Consider the following 22,636-nt stretch of genomic DNA (forward strand, 5'->3'; position numbering starts at 1 on the left):
TCATGCCTGTGCTCTCTCTCTCTCTCTCTCTCTCTCTCTCTCTCTCTCTCTCTCTCTCTCTCTCTCTCTCTCTCTCTCTCTCTCATTAACATACATTTAGGCTGCAGACCTGGAGCCGGCAGATATACGCCCCTGGCAGTTTTACGCCCCTGGCAGTTTTACGCCCCTGTTGTTCCTGATGCGTCCAGCAGGGGGACATACTGCGAAATAACATAATTAAATCGACACTTACACATTAATAACCCGTCCATAGACAATTTTTTTGTTCATTTAAATATAAACGTTACTGTGTAGATCTGCACGGATTAAAATGTCTGTAGCTATTCAGTTGGGCTTCACTCACTTCACTCAGCCTACAGAAGACTATGTGTTTTTGTGAATTGAAAAATTAAAAATACACAATTGGATCAACTATGTTATGACAAGTATATGACCTACATGCAGTTATAGGCCTTTTCTTCGTTTATATGGAAGACTGAGTGAAATATGTTGTTGTGAATTTATAGTTACATTCAGATATTAACCAAATTTAGCCCATTAGACATACAGTACCGTGTAATCATATGGATCTTTGATTATCTGTAGTACCATTCTCTATTGGTCGTCATAAAGCTACAAAACAGTGTCCTACACAGCATTTTATGAAGACAAACACAATTTATCGCTTTTCTAAAATTCCAAGGGCCATTTAAAAGAAAGACACAATATTGTTGTTCACAAATTTTTTTTTTATTAACACCATTTATGAATTATGATGACTGGTTTGCCCCTCTTCTTTAACTATTTTTAAAAGGACATCCAAGTGCGTGTGTGTGCGTGCAGAATTGATGTCAGGTGTGTGTGGATTGCATCAATTTGCTCCTGATCTTCAAAGTACAACGACACAAGCACTTAAGCATTTGCAGTCCTAAGCGCGAGTCTCAGGTTACTATGGGAACCGGAGCTTCTCCTGGCAGCTACAGTGACTCAATGACTTTACCAATCAGTGATTGGCTCATCAATGTAATTAATACTTATTGTTTATATATATATATATATATATATATATATATATATATTAGGGCTGTCAAAAGATTAATCGTGATTAATCACATCCAAAATAAAAGTTTGTGTTTACATAATATATGTGTGTGCACTGTGTATAATTATTTTGTATATATATATAAATACACACACATGCATGTATATATTTAAGAAATATTTGCATGTATATACTGTATATATTTATATATAATTTATATTATATATACTTTATATATAAATAACAAACTTTTCTTAAATGTATACATGCATGTGTGTGTATTTATATATATATATACAAAATAATTATACACTGCACACACATATATTATGTAAACACAAACTTTTATTTTGGATGTGATTAATCACGATTAATCTTTTGACAGCCCTAATATATATATATATATATATATATATATATATATATATATATATATATATATATATATAATGAAACAAGATACTTAGCGTGCATTGTGGCTTACAAACTGTCACATCACAGCTGTATGTTTACTGTTGCCTATAATAGACAAGCTGAGCTGAGAGTCTGTACACAATATGTACTGTCTGTCAAAAATAAAGTCAAAACTCTTTTTCGCAGTCAAGTCTGAAGATCACATGACCACAATTTTGATGAAGACTGGACAAAATCAGCTTCAGCCAATCCTGACAAATACTGTTGGCTTGAAATGCTACTGTGGTTCTAAGCGTTTGAAGTTCTACTGGATTCCAGTAATCTTCTGTAACAATACTGTTGAACTCAGAGTTAGTTATGCATGCGCACAAATTAATTTAAAAGAGAAGTCAGTAATTCTCAATCAGTAAGTCAGAAAGTCCAAAAACATGCATAAAAGAGCAAAGAGAGAAACAACAGGTCACAAAATCCGGTATATGAGCTGAAAAGGAGTTACACAACGATTACCAAAACCAATATGACAGAAACAGTCATGTTAGGAAATAAGGATTATGTGCAATTACATTGCAATAGCAACTGTATTTATACAGCACAATTAAAACAACACAAGTTGACCAATGTGCTTTGTCACATAAAAAAAGGAGAGTAAAAAAGCATCATATAGGCAACACATAATAAAAATGTCACTGATTAATAGCTATTGAAAACAGATTTGTCCGTTAAAATCCTGTACATTAGCAGTGTCTCTAATATGTTTTGGCAAACTGTTCCAAAGTTTAGGCGCTGCTACAGCAAAAAGCGTAATCTCCTTTTTGACTTGGATCTATCCTAGGAATTTTGAGTAGCTTCTGAGTCACTTAGGCCTATATCAAGCTTCGTCCAGTCTGATATTCAGTTAAGAGATCTGAAGGCCGGTGTGAGCATGCACTGAGTTTATACACCAATAACAGAAGTTTACAATCAATCCTATAGTAGACTGGAAGCCAGTGCAAGAATATGTTCACGTTTTTTAATTCCCATTAAAGTCTAGCTGCTGAATTTGTAACTTTTTTTAAACGAGAAATAGACTACTAATTCTCGTATATAACGCATTACAACAGTCAAGTCTTGATGTTATCAAAGCGTGGACATTGTAATGTACCCTCGAGAATTTAGATGCTTTGGTCCTGAACTCACCCTCATCTCACTCGTCAGTTTTATTTTGATCTTGATGTTGAAATTTTTTATTGATAATCCAAAGCATAAAGTATTCAAAACCCCCCAAAACACCTCCATACTGACTCCAGTCACGAGCTAGTTTTGCACTATATGGCAGTTTTTCTTCAGCCTCTTTTAAAGCCTTAGCTACTTCTCTGTTGAGTTTTTCACAAAATTCACGCTCTGCTTGTTCTCTTGTTTCAAGTTTAATTTTCTCCTGCAGATTTAGTTTTTCTTTCTCATGCTTTTCTTCCATGTATTTTATGAAGTTCTGTTGTTGTTCTCCTAAAGCATTTTCTTTTCTTTTATTCTCTTCTTCAAACAGTTTCTGCTGCTCCTCCAGTTTTCTCTGCATCTCTTTTTGTTGATTCTTATCTGTTTCTTTCTTGATCTCCTCTTCTTTCTTTTTGAATTCTTCTTCACTTTTTCTCAGTTCGTTGTGCATCTCTTGTCTTCCTCTCTCGTTTTCTTTCTTCATTTGTTCTATTTCAGCTTCATATTTGGTTTTCAGCTCTTCTTCTTTTCTCTTGATCTCTTCTTCTTTCTCTTTCAGTATTCTCTCTTGTTCCTCTTTGAGGTTCTTCTCCATATTCTGGAACATTTCATTGGTGTAGAAACTTCCTCCATTTGCGTTTACCAAACAATCAATCTTATCCAGCAACTCAGAAACCTGTTTTCGATCTTTAGTCTCATTGTTATTGAACACATGGTATCTGTGACCACACTGCTGGACAATGTTCTTTAAACTATCATCATCTTCGATAAATGCTTGAATTGTTGTTCCTCTAAGGTCATCTCCTCTGGTGAACAGTACCATGGTGTACATTCTGGATTTATCACCAAATGTGTCCTGGATCATCTTCACTGCATCTTTCTCCTCTTGAGTGAATCGTCCCAGTTGAATCACCAGCAGAAACACATGTGGACCGGGTGCCGCCATTGAGACGCACTTCACAATCTCCTTCCTGGTCTCAACATTATCAACTCCAGTATCAAACAGGCCTGGAGTGTCGATCACAGTGATCCGTCTTCTGTTGAACTCAGCAGTTTCTTTCTCACACTCTCGGGTCACTGAGCGTGAAGTCAGTTTTGAATTAAAAGCTGTTTTTGTCAGTATGGTGTTTCCTGTTGCACTCTTCCCAACACCCGTCTTTCCCAGCAAAACAATCCTCAGATCATCATGTATTACACCTGCAAACAGCAAGAGAATTGCACTCATTACAAATAAATTTTGCAAGTATACCACAAAACAAAATCTTTTTATTTGGAAAATAAGAATTTTGTGTTCTCAAAAGAAATTCGCTGTGCATCATTAAGAATAAAATCGCAGACATTATTAAATTGAATGACAAACATGAACACACTTGTATGAACTGATACCTGCTGGTGATTGAGTTTTCATCATTTCAGTTAGATCTTTTCAGCTCCTCTATTTCAGATCTGTGTTTGTTTCTCTCCAGTTCTATTTGAGCCTGGAGGTACATCAAGGTTGTGTAGCAACTTCCATTGTTCTGTTTTACTATTGTCTCCACATCCTCCAGTAGAGCTGGAAGCTGTGAGCTGTCCTCAAAAACAAACCGTCGACCTCCTAATGTCTGAATAAATGTCTCTGTAGATGGAGAAACTACATTCATTTGACTAGTCATGTGCTTCTCTGGGATTATGAGGACCATGAGGTGTTGGTATATTCTTGAACTGAATCTCTTCTTGATGTTCTCTATTTCTGCTTTGTCTTCATCAGTCAGTGGAGCATCAGGCATAATGAGGAGGAAAACATGAACTCCAGGATCACACAGCGACATACAGTGGAGAGTCTGACGCATCACTTCCTCCCCTGAGAGCCGATTGAGAGCTGGAAGCTCCACCAGACTGATCACACGTCCATGAACCATCCCCTCTTTCTTTACACACTCTTTATCTTTCTTTTTCTGGGGTAAGGAGGGAAACCATCTGATTTTATCTCTTATACGTTTTGATGTGTCTTTCTTCAGTTTTTCATCACTTCCACACAACACCAAGCGCAGCTTCTGTTTACTTGGGTCACTTGCACCTCCTTCAACAACACAAAAACAAAATATGTTTTTGCTTTAGTTTTTAGTGTTTTTTTTTTTTTTCTGTTGAATTAAATTGAAATCTGTCCGTAATCAGTCTGTAAACATACCCTCTGGATGATCGTAGTCTGGAACTGGCTCTTTGTTACTCACTGTTAAAAAAATTGAATTAGTTTCAAACTTATGAGATGCTGAGATGTTGTACTGGACAAACACTGAAATGATGTTGTGATAGCAAGTCATATGTAGAGTGGATTTGAGTTAAAATATAAATTAACAAACAGTGCTGTACATGCTACGTAATGTTATTTTTTCTGTGGCCATGAAAAATACCCTTTCTTAGAATTTATGAAAAATCAATACTGAGTGATCACCGGACAAATTGATTAATTGATTTTATTATTAATTTAGCTGATTTACTGATTTAAATTTTCATAATTAGTCATAACAAGTTATGATTAATTATTCATATATCCCCCTTGAGCTAATTTGCTACATATACATCTGGTTTAATTGTCCTGAAAGAATTTATAAAATAAGTACTGAATGATGTCTGATTCGTGAATTAATCGTTTGAGTCGGTTCATTTCAAAGAATAGGAGAAACCTGTTGATAAAACCAGTCTGACTGAGTCCTTCATGAATAAAACTGATCTGGTTCTCGAGTTCAAATCACTCATTCAAAAATCCTGTCGCTGTTTTAGCTAATTTTCACATTTATTTCTTGAGCTGCTGGTGTGTTAAACTTATTATGCACTCTGTGAATAATTATTAATAATAATAATAATAATAAATGATTTTGCTCTGAGAAAAATACGACACTTGGGAATAAGAAACTGCAAGTTGCCAGCTTATTTTATATGACAGCTTATAAGGAGTTTAAATGGTGTCTGTGTATGAGATGGTACAGTTGTGTTGTGTTGTATACTGTATGCATTATGTCATTATTTGTATATAGTTATAAATATAATTTCAAACTTTCAAATTTAGCTATTTATTGTCTCTTATTGAATATGCAACAATTGCTATGCTTATAGATAATGATTGTTGTTACATGTGTCAAAAAGATAAGATAATAATAGGGGTTTGGGGATTAGCCAGGTTGCCCAGAAATTAACTGCTTCTTTATCAGTTAACTGTGATGAACACATGGTGCTTCTGAAACCACTGGTGAGTTTTGAGTGTATAACTCTGATCTATCAGGAATAACTAAATCAATCAAATGGCTACATAAAAAATGCATTACACTGTAAGAAAGATACTGTAGTCTGTTCTTTGTCATTCATATGTCAGGTGTGTGCAGGGCTATACAACTGTCAATACTACTACCAATGTTTTTTTGCTATGCACTCTACCCAAGTTAAATGTTATACAATGTAAGTCCCTAAGTAAGCAATAAGGTACGAGAGGCTGTGCTGTATCGTGAACAAGTAACGGCTGAAGGTTACTTATTCACGATACAGCACTTGCCTCGAGTACCTTATTGCTTTTATAAAACGGTTACCACACAATAAAAATATTAAAGTAAAAAAAAAAATGTATTAGTGCAACTTTCATGAAGTAAAATCACTAAAAGCCTTCCTTCCACTAAAAAATAAATAGTCCCTGACCGTGAACAGCAACAACGTTCCAATGTGTAATATGCATGAAAGCTCAAATAAAAACAACATATTTCAACATAGTTCTCAAACTTTGTTTCTTTTTTTTTTTTTCTTACAACACAGAATGTAATATTTCCGCACACAAATATAGCTTATCTCTCAGCATGAGACAATTAACGTTCATTTTCCGTTTATTCCGTTAATTTCTCTCTGCACTTATAAATAAACCTTACTAAATATTTACATAAATAAAAACACAAGGGCACATATTTTGATAGGTAGCCTATTTTATCAATGTTATTAATTTAGTTGCTAGAATGCTGCCTAACAAGAGATAAAAAAAAATTTCATTGTTGTTTATTTAAATTTATTTGAACATCTCCATTTATTGTGCATGCATTAAATATTTGTCTCATTTCAATCGGCTCCACTGTGCTGGTATTCGGTGCGCTTGTCTTTATAGTTGGGGCTCAGCAGTGTTTCCTGTTGCAGCGTTTACTTTAAACATTTTAGCCTTTTATTTCTTACGTTTTTTTCTTAATGTTTATGTTGATACGGGTGGTTGCTAAGGGTGTTGCGCGGTGATAAATAGAACCGTTGGGTGAAGCGGTCATAGCCATGTTTTATCATGAATAAAGCACAGCTATTGACCAATCAAAATCAAGGATTGGAACTAACCGTTTTATAATATTCAATAACCCTGTGTCTGAATATGTTATGTCAAATGTAGGAATACTTACAATATGATATTAGGGGTATATTGCGAAGAAAGCCTCTTGCTTCCTTTTTCTCAGTATGAGTTTCTAGGTGTTTTCCATCATCGTCTGCATCAGACTCTTTGTCTTCCTCCTCTGATCTGAGTGAAGCAAAGGACCTGTCGTGATCTTCGTCTACTGATGATCCTTCTGCATAATCATATAGTTCACATGTGAGAAATTCTTCACTGTTTTCTCTGAGAATCTTCTCTATTCGTTGCAATATTATAGAGCACCATTCCTCTGTTTCATGTTCAAGCTGCAGATGTCCTCCTCCACATTCGGCATTTAACTGTTGAATGAATTTATTAACTTTCACAGGTGCACCTTTAGCGTCGTGTGTCTCTTCATCAGTCGTGAGCACAATGGTGCGTTTAATCGCCTCTTCACTGAATTCTTTCAGGACACATTTCACTCTGTATCTGTCTTCTTCAGTGAAGTCATTATACTGCAGTACGAGTATGAAGACATGTGGTCCTGGATCAGACAGAGACACACACTCTCTCACTGTGTGTGTGATGTGATGGAGTGACAGATGTGTCTGGAGCAGCTGAGGACTGTTGATGATGATAACTTGTCTGTCCTTCAGTCTTCCTCCGACTCTCTCTACAACATCTGGAGGAGCTTCACTGTCAAACGCTGCTCTTCCTAATATGAAGTTTCCCACTCGATTGTTTTCTGACACACTCTTCCCCAACAGAACAATCCTCAGATCACTCACTGAAACACACACACACACACACACACACACACACACACACACGAACACACACACACACACACACACACACACACACACACACACACACACACACACACACACACACACACACACACACACACACACAAAGACAAAAACATTCACCATAGGAGAACAGCAAATCAAACATCGTTGTAGGGAATTCTACCCTTACACGACATTGTTTTCAACTAAAAACTGAAAGCTTTTTATGCGTTTTGACTGATGTTACATGACGTGTTTTTTTTTTACTGATGTCTTCATATAAGGATGTCATTATTCTGCTGTTCATATATATATATGACTAATTTGTTGGTGGACTAGTGTTATGAGGGGGAAGGGAATGTAGTGGACGTTTTTTGGGAGTGTGAGCACTAGAGGGCTTGTACATGAAGTGGCTTTACCTCAGAGTTAGCAATGTTATTGTTGCCCGGGCTTGGTAGCAGATACAGCTTGTGTGTTTTTTGTGTACATTTTTTTTTAATGTAACAACGTTTATTACTAGGGACGTTGGGTATAGACTACCTCCATCCCAGTGAGTTCCAGGACGCATGCTTGCCCTGTGGCTGGGAAACTCACCACTACTCTAAGCAAAATCTTTCAGATAACTCGGCAGCCTCCTCATTCTTTTGGACCTTGTGAGTTCAGGCTGCTAATCAAGTCTCAGACACTGTAACCTCTGGTGTAATTTCATTTGTCTGCTGTCCAACACCATCATTTGAAAGGTACAGAACTAGCTGGTTCAGGTGATGGCAACACATCAACATCTTGCAAGGAAATGTCCAACAGCACAAATGTTTCCACAGGAGCTACCACATGTCTGATTCTCACCTGATCAATGTGCTGCCTCACTACCTGGCAATTCCCAAGAGAGACTTTATAAGACAGACGCAGTCCTTTCCTGAACTGTTCCCAATAGGACCTGAACTGAGGTTCCTCGTAAACACATGATCACCTGCACTCAAATGCCTCTCTTTGATACCGTTTCTGCTTTACTTGCTCGTCCATGTTTGATAGCATTTGGTTGTTTGCCTCGTGAATATATAACACTCAGTAAGTTCATTATTTAATCAAATAATTTAAACCACTGTTTAAATCCAACATCACAGTTGTTAAGCAAAAGTAAACAAAATATTTGAGTTTGAGTTAATCTTGTATGTTAAGAAGTGGATAAACTGACCATTATTTCCACATAATCTTCATGTAATTGTTTATGGTGTTAAAACTTACTGTTAGGAGGCAGGCTGTTCAGGCTTCCTCTTCTGCGAACAGGATCAATCACTGAAACAAAAGTCTTGCATCACAATTGGCTGTCACCACAATAACACAACTGAAAACAAACATTACATTTGAATGATTCTTACAAGCAGCAATACTGGGCATAATAAAAGTGTGAAATGCTGAGATATCAGATTAGAAAATAAAGCCAGTTTAGAGTTTTCTGTGTGATGTGGCATTGTAAAAATCAAAGAACACAAAAACAACAAGCATAATAAATATAAATAACAACAAAAAAGTAATTTGTCAGTTAACGTTGTTATGACTCGTCTTGACGCGAACTCGCGGTAGCAGTAAATGTTAGTGTAAAGTCGGTGTTAGTGTAGTTAAACAACACAGGCCGGCACAACAGCTCAGTAAACAACTTTACAGAGAAAAAAAAAAAAGTGGTTTAGTGAGATCATCCGTGGTCAATAAGAGTAACTCTGGTGGATTAGTGAAGAAACATGTTAGTACACATATCTCGGTTAGCTAAAGTCAAAGTTTACACGCACTGAGTGCCATTATATCGCCAGCTCCGTTAGGTTGTGTTTCTGAAGCGAAAGTGTAAACCGAGAAGAAGAACTCTTGCGCCCTCCTGTGGAGACTTAAAGCACACGGACACATTCTGCACTTCTCCCAGAAACAAACAAGCAAATCACTCTCAATGTGTGGCTGACTTGAGTTTTTACTTTCTGTCCGTTCTACTAAACACGAATTATATAAACTGAAATATAAAACATATAGCCTAGCCTATAACATATAAACGGTAAAACCAAAATCTACACCAATCCGAGTGCATTATAGATAACACTTTACATTCCCATTAATTAACATTGTTTTGAATGCATTAACTAACGTGAACTAACAATGAGCCATACATGTTACAGTATTTATGAATGTTTTTTAGCAGTTCGTTGTTAGTTCATGTCATTAATTATGAAAATATGACTTTTGATCTTAATAATGTATTAATACATTTTGAAATTAACTAAGATTAATAAATGCTTTAGTGTTACCAAATTTTGCATTAAAATAATCAAATGTAGCCTACATGCTTTTGTTTTCTTAGGTATATTCCTGCCAAAAATGCACCTAAAGGGTTAATCTATGAATGATAATTACCTGTGTCGTTACATAAACGAGAAAAATCTGTAATTAAAACAGAGAATTGAAACAGTACTGGCAATCTCAGCTGAAGGGCAAGTTCTATGATTATGACTTTATAAAGGTGAGTGTGTCCTAGAAGAGGTGAAACTTGAATTAACGTGAAGTTAATCTAATTGAGATGGTAAACTCAACTTTAATTGTAGGACATTCTTCCTTCTCAGACACAAAACTGGAGAAATTGACCTGCACAGATCAAGATTGAACATTCACACTGCATTTTCAATTAATTTAATAGTTTTCAAAGATGTATAATGTGTATTTATTAGTTATGATGGATGATAGAATTAAAAGAGCACGATTATTAGAGGAAAACAAAATTAAGAAAATTAAAATTAAGATCAGATCAGTAAATCACTGTTGTGTCAGAACTCACTGCTTTCAAACATCTGAGGTTTATTCTGCGTTTCTCTCACTCATCTTTACATCCATTTGAAAGAAAGAAAGAACAGCAGGAAAACACTGAAGAGTGAAAAGAAAGTGAAAATACAAACTAAACTGCTTCATTCAAAACTGCAGGTATTTACTAAGGTAAAGTTTTCAGCCCAGCGATCACATGTCACATGTTTAAGGCATTTCTGTCATGAACGAGTTGCTCCTGTGCTTTATTACGCAGCAGTTTATAATCTAGAAACGTCATGATGCCAATAAATCTTCACGATACCCTGAAATACACATGTAGGCCTAGAAAGTGCCGAGAAGAGTGTGTGTGTGTGTGTATGTATGCAGGGCTGCCAACTTTTGAGTTTAGCTTGGCGTGAGACTACTCCAACGGGGGGGTGGTCTGCACACGCAAGGTCTCTCGCTCGCTTACCTCTGCCGTGCGCGCGGTTTGGAGCACAATATCTTTACTCTAGATTACGGGATTTGCGGTATAACTAGTCGATCGCGAGTGGCTCAACAGGTAGATATATAGATAAACTCATCTTTCAGGCATTTTACCTACCGGGTTGACACTTAAGCGTGAGAAATCGGGGGTGTGGCGTGAGAGCGTGAGAATTGGGTCAATTGCGTGTGTCTCACGCTCAATGCGTGAGAGTTGGCAGCCCTGGTATGGCACAGTCTGGATGTGTCTGACAGCCGATGAACCCTCGGTATCGGAGGCGCTCTACATGAACAGCAGCTTCCCCAGTTCAGATTAACCACTGGTTCTCAATCTGTGATACGCAACATGATTATTATTATTATACATTTCATTTAGAAAATTTAATTAGAACTTGAGTACATCTGTATGCATTTGTAAGCCTTATGTTTACAATATTTGACCCTGGACCACAAAACCAGTCACAATGGTCAATATTTGGCTGAGATACAACTATCTGAAAATCTGGAGGGTTCAAAAAATCGGAAAAATTGAGAAAATCGCCTTTAAAGTTGTCCATTAATGTTAGTGATTGTGCTGCATTCACTCACAAAATACATTTTTAGATATATTTACGGTAGGAATTTTACAAAATATCTTAATGGAACATGATCTTTGGTTAATCACAATGACTTTTGGCATAAAAGAAAATTCGATAATTTTGACCCATACAGTTCAATGTATTGCTGACTATTGCCGCAATATAGCAGTGAGGCTTGTGACTGGTAATGTGATCCAGCGTCACATATAGCCCATGTTTTAGAGTTGCACCCTCGAGTCTGTTTAAGTGTGTGTGTGTGTGTGTGTGTGTGTGTGTGTGTGTGTGTGTGTGTGTGTGTGTGTGTGTGTGTGTGTGTGTCAGAACTCGTCGTCTGAGCTGAGCAGCAGTGTTTTCTCATTACTGCAGCTGTCGGAGCGTCTCACTGGTTCTCCTCGGCTCTGCTGTGTGTGAGTGTGTGTGTGTGTGTGTGTGCGTGTCAGAACTCGTCGTCTGAGCTGAGCAGCAGTGTTTTCTCATTGCTGCAGCTGTCGGAGCGTCTCACTGGTTCTCCTCGGCTCTGCTGTGTGTACTGCTGATACGCCGGAGAGAAGTTGTGGATGGCGTCCTGCAACATGTCTCCTGGGTTCATGGTCTCCTTCAGACTGCTGGAGATGCTCATGGGAGCGCAGCGACCTGACACACACACACACACACACACACACACACACACACACACACACACACACACACACACGAACACACACACACACACACACACACACACACACACACACACACACACACACACACACACACACAGAGAAAGATAAATCAACTAAGCAAGAGATCGACAGAAGTATGGCTTTAACATCTGACCATGTGACTCTGCTGCAGAAATACTAAACTCCTGCACTGTGTGTATACAAAACCTGGAGGACCTTCTTTATTTGTCCGAATGCACACGCTACTGTAAACGCTAACGTTCTGGCAAGGTTCTCTCAAAGTTATGAACAAACGTTCTGCCAGTAACATTAATATAAATTTTGTTCAAAGTGATCTGGTGATCCCGTATTCATAAAGAATCTTAATGCAAAGAGTAGCTCCTGGTGACGAAATTCTAAGAAAATTCTTAGAAATGTGGGCGTTTACTCTTAAAATTAAAGAAAAAATCCTAGTAAAGAAAAAAGTAATTCAGAAAGCATCTTAACCCTTAAAAGAGATCTTAAGGTCAAAATTGTTAGGAGTACAGACAAGGACTTTTAAGAGGCTTAAGAGTTTCTTTAGCAGAGGAGAAATGGCAGAAAGACGAAGAGGGAGAAGAAATGTGTTGCAGACAACGGATGACAGTGAGTTAATAAGACGCTATAGATTGACAACCGGCCCGAATTTTCCTTTAAGGATGGCCTTGTGTTCATCCACTAACTGGGCTAACAGTAAACACTGTTCCTCTGTCCAGTCGGGCTTTCCCAGCTAACAGGGAACGTTCCCATAACTTTCACTAACGTTATGTAAAAGTTATGTAAATGTTAGTAAAAAACGTTCCTGAAATAATGTTTCTGGAACGTTCTTCTAATGTTAATAGAGTTAAAATACATTCTCGTAACGTTGAGAGAAAAACGTTCTTAGAACAAAATTTTTAGAACGTGCTTGTGATGTTATTTGTTCTTGACTGATGTTCTCATAATGTTGAGTGAAAACGTTCTTATAACGTTCACTGATCGTCCTTGTGATGTTCTCATAATGTTGAGTGAAAACGTTCTTAGAACAACGTTCTCAGATTCAAAAATATTTTATGAAAACGTTATTTCTGAACAATCCAAAAAAATCTTTTTTTTTTAAGTATTAAAGTTTTCTCATTTTGGAAATCTTATGAAAACATAATTTTTTTTAATGTTTTCTAAACGTTCAAAACATCCAGTATTTTAAAATTTTTTAAGAACGTTTTGTCTAAACATTTACACATAACTATAAAGAGCGTTAGTGAACGTTATGGGAACGTTCTCTTTTGGTTATAAAAAAACTATAACTTGCAGGGAACATTCTGGAAAGCTCTCTTTAAAATATACTGTAAAATAAAACCTAAAAATAACCTGCAGGGAACGTTCTGGGAAGGTTTTCTTTGGGTTATAAAAATAAGAAAGAGAGAAATGTCGCTTGTATTCCTGGTTTCAAGTCGCTTTGGATAAAAGCGTCTGGTAAATGAATAGATGTGAATGTAAACTGTATCCCACAATGCAAAGCCCTTGAGTTTAGTTCCTAGTGCGGCGCATGAACAGTCGATTATGTCAGCCATGATATTTTAATCATTTCACTCATTATTTGGTCAAACTGTCAACAAAAAAAGATTTTTTAACTACAACATAATAATAATTTGTGGTAAGTGTATTGTAATATTGAACATGTTTAACTATTTTTACGGTTAGGTCTCACACTATTGAGCATTTAATTGGACAAACATCTGTAAATGAGTTCATCAGTATTTAATATTATTGGCAGTGCAAAGATGAACAACATGAGATCACACATCACAAAATGAATGAAATTCAATGAAACTACGTAAATGAAATCAAGGTTTTCCTCTATAGACATACAGCACACGTATTAAAAGTGAATTATGTATTAAATGAAATGAGTGAAACACAGAAGATAAAGTACACAGTAAACCTACCGTACTGGCCATAAACAGGAACACAACCTGAGAGAGACAGAGATGGACACACAAAACAGACGAGGAAGAAGTGGAAACAAACCCAGGAGTGAGGGATGATAGAGATCAAAGAGAGGAAAAAAAGAGGAAGATCAGTTCAGAAACATTCAGAGTCTGAGACATAGAGGTATTTCAGCTTTATAAATGTGCTAAATCTTCAATGCCACGGTGAAATACATCATGTTTTATCTGAGAGAAAGTAACTCAGAAGAATCAGAATCTAAATTAATCAGAATCAAAATAAATTCTAGAGTCTAAACTAACCATTAAAACTATATCAAATGTGTTTCTACAAATGTGTGTTTCTGAACATATAAATGTGGTTGGAGTGATCATAAAACAAAACGTTCCTTCACTCCTGTATTTAACGCTGTGATCAAAGTTTCTCCTGCTCAGTGATTGGCTGTTCAGTGATTGGCTGTTCAATGATTGGCTGCTCAGTGATTGGCTGCTCAGTGATTGGTTGCTCAGTGATTGGTTGCTCAGTGATTGGCTGCTCAGTGATTGACTGTTCAGTGATTGGCTGTTCAGTGATTGGCTGTTCAGTGATTGGCTGCTCAGTGATTGATTGCTCAGTGATTGGTTGCTCAGTGATTGGTTGCTCAGTGATTGGTTGCTCAGTGATTGGCTGCTCAGTGATTGACTGTTCAGTGATTGGCTGTTCAGTGATTGGCTGCTGTGTTTGTTACCCTGAATATCGAGTCTCTTGTCCATGTAGACCTTGTACGTGAAAGCGTGTCTGAGCGCCAGAGCGGCGAAAAACATCTCGATGCAGATGATGAAGTTCTGGTAACCGGCGGCAACAGTCCCCTCCCCCACGGTGACATCAGGAGAGTTGATGCGAGGAATGGCGCCGCACTTCTCCAGAATCGCCAGCAGCATCCCTACATCACACAAAATCATACTCTTTCACATAACAAATATTGTTTTTGAATCTTTCATTTTGTTTTTAACATCCTTTTTCTTTTTAAAATGTATAAAGAGTTGATGTATGAAGAGCTGATTGTAAAAATAATTCATGTTACAAAACAGCTGCAGTTTTTCACACAACGTTTAGATGTATATTTTGTTTTAATCTGAGATATTTATATTAGAATTATATTCAGTAATATTTACAAATATTTAGTCCAGCATCCCTGCTTCGCACAAGGAGAAACCTTCATCTTATGATCATTTTAAGATATTTATATTTAAGAATTATATTTATGTTTCAACAATAATGTTTGTGATAATAATATAATAATCAGCTGTCAGATCACAGGTCAGTGCAGATGATGATGATTATGTGATGATGATGATGATGTGATGATGATGTGATGTAATTATGATGATTTGATGTGATGATGATGATGTGATGATGATGATGTGATGATGATGATGATGTGATGTAATTATGATGATGATGTGATGTAATGATGATGATGTGATGATGATGATGATGATGATGATGATGATGTGATGATGATGACGATGTGATGTGATGATGATGTGATGATGATGATGATGATGATGATGATATGATGTGATGATGATGATGATGTGATGTAATGAGGATGATGTGATGTAATTATGATGATATGATGTGATGATGATGATGAAGACTCACTCACCCTGCCAGAAGGAGAGGAAGACGACGGATTTGACCATGAGGAACTTCAGCATGGGACCGTACGGCTCCAGTAGATCTCGAGTGGCGAAGTAGAAGAGGAACAGAGCGTAGAGAGAGAGACTGACCGACACGTTATAGACGATCGTCACGTATAGATAACCACTGGCAGCGCTGGACACAGACAGAGAGGGTTTAATTCAACACTCATTCATGTGTGTGTGTGTGTGTGTGTGTGTGTGTGTGTGTGTGTGTGTGTGTGTGTGTGTATGTGTGTGTGTGTGTGTGTGTGTGTGTGTGTGTGTGTGTGTGTGAGAGACTCAGCTGAAGCACACACTTGAAGTCTCCGTCTCTGTATTTCCCGAAGGCCTGCAGGATCACTGTGAACACGGCCATCAGCGGCTTCACCACACAGAACTGCAGCGTCGCCTGAGACACACACACACACACACACACACACACACACACACACACACACACACACACACACACACACACACACACACACACACACACACACACACACACACACACACACACACACACACGTTTAAATAGACAGAGACTCAGAGACTTCTGTCATGCACATCTTCTCAATTTGTCAATTTAATATATTCAATTTATTAAGGCCAGAAAGGAAAAAGGCCTGATTAAAAAACAGGCTTTTATATAAAAATAAAAACACTTTTTTTTCTGAGCAATTTTGTTTTAAAACATTTTTTAAAAAAATAATGAAAATGAAAAAATAAATCGTTTTATTATTTTTAATAATTTGATGCCAAATTAAGGTCAGTTTGTCAAGAAAACCATAAAACAGGAAATGCTGTTTGAAACCTCAGGTAATTTCATGTTTCGAAAATGGACTATCTGTAAAAATATTTGCTACTATGAAACTTTTTTTGTCTTTTTAAATAATGTCCCCAATTATTCTTTTGCATTTGTACATTTATTATTATCTGCATTTTAGACTCATTAAATTGAATATCAATTTTTTATTTTATTTTTGTAAAAGATTTTTAAACTTGGCACAAGTTTTTAAAAAAAAGATATTTTGAGATATTTTGAAAGTAACGATGCAAATAAAGATTGTATCAATTATATTGTATTTGTCATTGAATCACAAAAATTCAGATTCATCCAAAATGAAGTCTTTATGAGTGATTTACTAAAAATACTCATTCAAACTGATTTTAAAAAAATCTGTCATTTAAATGAATTTTATATTTTTATATAGATTGCAGAAATTAAACTTTTGTCAGAATCTCTAGTTTATTAAATGCTACATTGTTTAGTCCATTCAGAATCGTGGGAGATTCATGATCTCTATATTTGAAACAAAAAACAGTTTTCATTTTCTCCAGAATTGTGCAGCTCTATTATTTCTGATTGACGAACAATGTGTGTGTGTGTGTGTGTGTGTGTGTGTGTGTGTGTGTGTGTGTGTGTGTGTGTGTGTGTGTGTGTGTGTGTGTGTGTGTGTGTGTGTGTCTGATACCTGTTTGCAGAAGCGCAGGAAGCCGATGGAGTAAGTCCTGCCCCATAGACAACAAGTGCCATACACACAGCTGGACCTGAACACATACACACACACACACACTTGAGAAACAGCTGATTTATCATCTGACAGACACACACACACACACACACACAGAGAACGGCTGAACTCACTGGATGGGTTTTCCTCTGATCTCGGCCATGATGGCGCTCTCGCCGCCCAGATACTCATAACACAAACTCAAGAAGTTATAGATCACGAACGCTGCAGAAAACACACACACACACACACACACTGATAGAGAATCAGCACAGAAAACAGAGAGTGGACAGAGACTGTGCTCTGATTGGCCAAAGATCCCTAAAGTCTCGATCACAAAAACTCAGAGTCAATATAAACTCGTATATTTCTCATCGAAGCTGCTCCACATTAATATTACAGCTATACACTCTTGCTGTATATGACATCTAGAAAGTTTTAGGAGAAACATCCATAATAAAGCCTTAATAAAACTAACTTCGTATTAGCTCGCTGATTTATAATATCACATGGAGATCAGTGTGTTAGTCGACACTGACACTACAGAAAAACAAAACTCAAGGAAGGAAGGACTGTGAAAGCAGCATTATTATATTTCAAGCAAAACATGACATCGGCTGATATATATAGGACTGTGTGAAACACTTGAAGCAGCCAATGGGAACGCAGAACTGCATTTCGAATGTGAATTTAAGGAAATGGAATTCTGAAAGATTCCAAAAACACTTTACAATAAGCTCTCACGTGTTAACATTAGTTCACACGTTAACTAACATTAACATTGTGCAATATATATCTGCAGCATTATTCTTCATATGTTAGTTAATATATAGTTCACAGTGCATTAACTAATGTTACACAACTTTGGATTTGAATAATGTATTAGTAAATGTTGAGATTAACATTAAAAGTTTAAAATTATTTTTCGCCAAAAAAATTAAGCCCTTTTATTTTTTAAAGATATAAGTATTTCAATTAATAGTAAAAATCCATCAAATTGAATTGAATAATCCTTGTGTAAAAATATGTAATAATTATTCATTTGTTCAATTAAAACATGTAAGGATTATTTAATTATGCAATTGTGTAAGGATTATTCAAATGTTCAATTAAAATATGTAGGGTTATTCAATTATTCAATTAAAATATGCAAGGATTATTAAATTAAAATATGTAAGGTTTATTCAATTCAATTTGACTATTAATTGAAATCTTGAAAAAAAGCTAATTTTTTTGAGTGTATAGCGCTTTATACACTACAGCAGCTTGGCAGAAATGAACAGGATGTTAATAAGAACAGTGTTAATGTTACAAAACTCATCAATTATGCAACATATAGCATTTAATCTGTAAAGCTGCCGTACAGAAGATAACAGTATCATATTCAGCTCGAGTCTCGTTCTCTTCTGAGTGTCAGTGCAGTCAAACCCATATATGAGTCAGAGTAGACGTTTAAGAGGCCTCACACACACACACACACACACACACACACACCTTCGTAGCAGTCCCGCACGGTGTCGAAGTACACGTAGTACTCCTCGTTGGTGAAGAACAGCAGACTGAGCCACGAGTCGAAGGCGTAGATCGGCACGATGAAGAGGATGCGCACGATGTGCCGCTGCTCGTTAGGAGTGTTATAATAACGCAGGTGCATGTAGATCTGACACACACACACACATTATGACAATTATTATACATGTATTACCAGATTTTCATGTTTTTTTTATTCTTTATTAAGTGTATGCATCACATATTGATGCTTTATTATATATACAACAATCATGGCAAAAAATAACACATTTAAACTGAGCAGAAATACAGCTTCATGTTTGAGATAGAAGAGTTTTATATGCAAGTCAAACACGTGTGTGTGAATGAATGATAAACGCCTGTGTGTGTTTGTGTGTCAGTGGAGCAGGTGATGCTTTTATCACCAACACACACACGCACACACACACACACACACACACACACACACACACACACACACACACACACACACACACACACACACACACACACACACACACACTTCTGAATCTGCAGTTGCTATGCAACCACCTCTACTCTCTGATGTCATGCCACCTGTTGCCAGAGCAACTCCTCCTCCTCCTCCTCCTCCTCATCATCATCATCATCATCATCATCCTCGTTTATGTCAGGAGTTTCCAACATTATGTGTCATCTGAACCTCCACAACCTCAAATACACCTGATAATTTATGCAATGTGAACGTAACAATAAATAGATAATGAGTTACACATAATGTTATTTCGGCAAATCATCAAAGATACTTAATCATCTATCGTATATTATAACATAAGTGTTGCATAATAATTAAAATAGAAAAATTATGAAATACACATTTCTTTGCTTTTATTTTGGTATTATGTTATATTGGTATTATTCAATATATATTATGTAAGAAAAATGTAATATGTAATTGTGTGTGTGTGTGTGTGTATATATATATTAATTATAATAATATACATACATTATAGATATACATATATCATAATGTACTGCATCAACATATTATTGTAAGAATGTATTTATGATATAGTATGATATTAAGAATAGTATTTTTCTATTATATATTGAATAATATGATATATGATATATATATATATATATATATATATATATATATATATTTAAATAATATTCGTAGTATATTAGCATTTTAGTAAGTATATATAATATTATACATTGAATAATATATAATATTATTCAATACACAATAAATATGTATAATATATAAAGATATCTATATAACATTCACTATATTTTTTCTATCTTGTGTTAATTATTACATTTATATTGTTTCATGTATATATAAAAAATATAATCTATCTAAATAATGTCTAATAAATAAATTAAATGTATATAAAATAAAAACATTTTAATGATTAATATACTTAACACATAAATATATACTGTAGTAAATCAAAACGTAAAAAATCCCATAGGTAATGTCTATTTAATGGAGGAGTCTAAGAGTTTAATGGTTGAGTGTATGCAGTAATATAAATGTGTGTGTGTGTGTGTGTGTGTGTGTGTGTGTGTGTGTGTGTGTGTGTGTCTCTGACCTGTTGGCAGGTGAGCATCAGCGCCGTCCAGGTGAAGATCCCAGAGATGGTCTGAGCGGCGGCGGTCATGAGGAAGATGGGCGTCTCCACGGCAACCACTGGGGTTTCCCACGACCTGTTGTGACCCTCAGGGGCCACCGTAACCACCCCGGGCCCCGGCGCCATGACAACCACAGAGCTGTTGGATAGAGACACACCCCTCCTCCACCACAGAGCCATCTGCAGACGAGAGCCAATCAGAACACGGCAAACACAAGGGGGAGGAGTCAGTACTAATAACAACAAATGACCACCAAGCAACTCAATCATCTACAGTAAAGAGGTTCACTGCGTCATACAACAACATACAGTGGGTCAATTATACAATGACTCTAAAACATTTTCCTGAAGCAATATGGATTTTACACTAGGAACCATACAACACCATGATATTCTTTGATTTAATAATACGCTTGAGATGATCCTTCTGCAGTGATGATAAAGCTTCAATGACATCATCTGAACCCTGTGTGTGTGTGTGTGTGTGTGTGTGTTCCAGGAAGCAGATAGTCTCAGTGTTGCCATGTCAACCGGGTCTGGAGACAGCAGCATCACACAACACAACTGACCGAAGCACTGATCATATCTGAGCTCATGTTTCTGAGTCCGTCTGAAAACAACACACTGACTGGTGAACAGATGAGCTGAGAGATTAATCCATTATAAGCCCAAACAAACAATGAAAACAAACTCAACCTATATATGCATAGATATGAATCAAACTTGACAGTTATAGGCCTACCTGTTTCAGCGTACTTTAAGTAGCCTACCATCTAATTGTTGTTTGATTAAGTGATTGTTAATTATATAATTTATTTAAAAGAGTTAGGCTACTTTATTTATAAGAGTTGGGCTACTGGAAATAAATTAAATGGCATCGGAAATTACATAAAAATCAAAACATCCACACAATAAAACAGGTAAGATCTTATTCATATACCATGATATTTACAACACAATGAAGGCTATAGGCTACTTATACTGTAGGATGCGTCCAAAAACGTGGTAATAACAAAGCATATTTTTGTAATATCAATCTTTAACCATATAAAAAGGCACTTAGTATTTTTAAATATCAGGATGAGATCAACAGATCTTAACATCTATAAAGATAAAGCGACCAGGCCTTCTTCAGTTTGACCCATAAACCTGTTTCTGTTCACCAATAAACAGCATTACATTATTTCATCTCACGGATGTAGCCTATGTGTGTGTGTGTGTGTGTGTGTTTTCCAGAAGAGGTGATCACTGCGACTTTACAACTGAAACAGTTTTTTGTCCCTCTTTATTGCTACTGACACAAGCGAGATCGAGTGTTTCTGATGATCGCGATCCGTCTGATGGATGATGATGATGAAGCGCGAGCGCGGCGGTGTGTCGCGTCGCGTGCGGATGCGCTGATGTTTCTACAGCTGATTCTGATTTTCCATTTCATCTCCTGGAGTAAAACACAATCAGACTCACGTTATTGTATCCCGCTCATCTGCAGCTCTCAGGTCGCGAAACCCCGCATGATGTTGTTCCGCGATGCACTCCGTCCGTCCACTGACGCTCGCTCCACGTGACGTCATCGAGACAGCAAGGCGCGTCCGCCAGGCGACGCTTCATAATGCCATTCATTAATAAGTCATTAACACTTATATTGCGGAACAGATCATCAGCTCCTGTAGACATGAATGCTATCAGTTTCTATAGACCCGACTGATCTTCCTTAATCAAATCTGGTTTAGACTAAATAAATTGTGCCAAATTGTAGGAACGGAACTTTTGTATGTATTTTTTAAACGCATAAGTTGTAACCGAGAGAGACGAGAGAAGTATAAACATAAATATCCCATTTTTAAACAGTAGCCTAGCTATTTAAAAGCATCACAGGACAATCAGGCTAAACTGAAGACAGATTTCATAGACCTTAAATTATTTAACATGGTTTAACTACAATAGCCTAACCATGTTATTTTGGCTTTATTTGGAGTTAAACCATGGTTAATTTTACTAAGGGAAAATGTAAACTATATCACTCAGCTCTAAACTGCTCAAAGTGGCTATTAAGACATTACAATACTATAGGCCTACATATTAATAATATTATGAATTTCTGTAAAGTTGCTTTTGAA

The 22,636-nt window shown here is 36.5% G+C and overlaps 2 protein-coding genes across 4 annotated transcripts; both read right to left on the reverse strand.

The window, feature by feature from the left end:
- Positions 1-2,434: 2,434 nt before the first annotated feature.
- LOC143711047 (GTPase IMAP family member 8) lies at positions 2,435-9,612 on the reverse strand. Its single transcript, XM_077202334.1, is given in 6 exon segments — positions 2,435-3,823; positions 3,993-4,685; positions 4,794-4,835; positions 7,024-7,758; positions 9,008-9,058; positions 9,544-9,612. Coding segments are annotated over 6 exon segments (2,742 nt in total). The 5' UTR covers positions 9,560-9,612; the 3' UTR covers positions 2,435-2,618.
- An 804-nt stretch (positions 9,613-10,416) lies between these two features.
- Positions 10,417-22,355, reverse strand: tmem184bb.1 (transmembrane protein 184Bb, duplicate 1). 3 transcript variants are annotated; one of them, XR_013194750.1, is made up of 11 exons: positions 21,984-22,088; positions 20,481-20,699; positions 18,886-19,051; positions 17,526-17,616; positions 17,353-17,428; positions 16,195-16,286; positions 15,862-16,031; positions 14,941-15,135; positions 14,213-14,239; positions 11,262-12,237; positions 10,417-10,932 (listed from the first exon to the last, which is right to left on the reverse strand). XR_013194750.1 is itself a non-coding variant. In XM_077202470.1 (10 exons), the coding sequence occupies exons 2-10, from the start codon at positions 20,697-20,699 to the stop codon at positions 12,041-12,043; spliced, it is 1,233 nt and encodes a 410-aa protein (XP_077058585.1). In that variant the 5' UTR covers positions 21,984-22,355; the 3' UTR covers positions 10,417-12,040. The 3 variants fall into 3 exon arrangements, 2 of the variants coding, with proteins under 2 accessions (XP_077058585.1, XP_077058586.1); XM_077202470.1 differs by having other exon boundaries at positions 10,417-12,237; positions 21,984-22,355; XM_077202471.1 differs by lacking the exon at positions 14,213-14,239 and having other exon boundaries at positions 10,417-12,237; positions 21,984-22,091.
- Between the last annotated feature and the right edge of the window lie 281 nt (positions 22,356-22,636).

Source organism: Siphateles boraxobius, unplaced genomic scaffold, assembly GCF_051911475.1.
Source record: "Siphateles boraxobius isolate OS27281-9 unplaced genomic scaffold, OSU_SipBor_1 49, whole genome shotgun sequence".
NCBI lineage: Eukaryota > Metazoa > Chordata > Actinopteri > Cypriniformes > Leuciscidae > Siphateles > Siphateles boraxobius.

What these genes read in the sequence shown, in the direction of transcription:
- tmem184bb.1 (XM_077202470.1), bottom strand. Translation starts at nt 20,699, where the DNA reads ATGGCTCTGTGGTGGAGGAGGGGTGTGTCTCTATCCAACAGCTCTGTG. An exon ending in ATCAGAGGAAAACCCATCCA is followed by an intron (nt 17,429 to 17,525) that starts GTGAGTTCAGCC and finishes GTATGTGTTCAG; the next exon opens with GTCCAGCTGTGTGTATGGCA. An exon ending in CTTCCTCTCCTTCTGGCAGG is followed by an intron (nt 15,136 to 15,861) that starts GTGAGTGAGTCT and finishes TGTGTGATGTAG; the next exon opens with GGATGCTGCTGGCGATTCTG.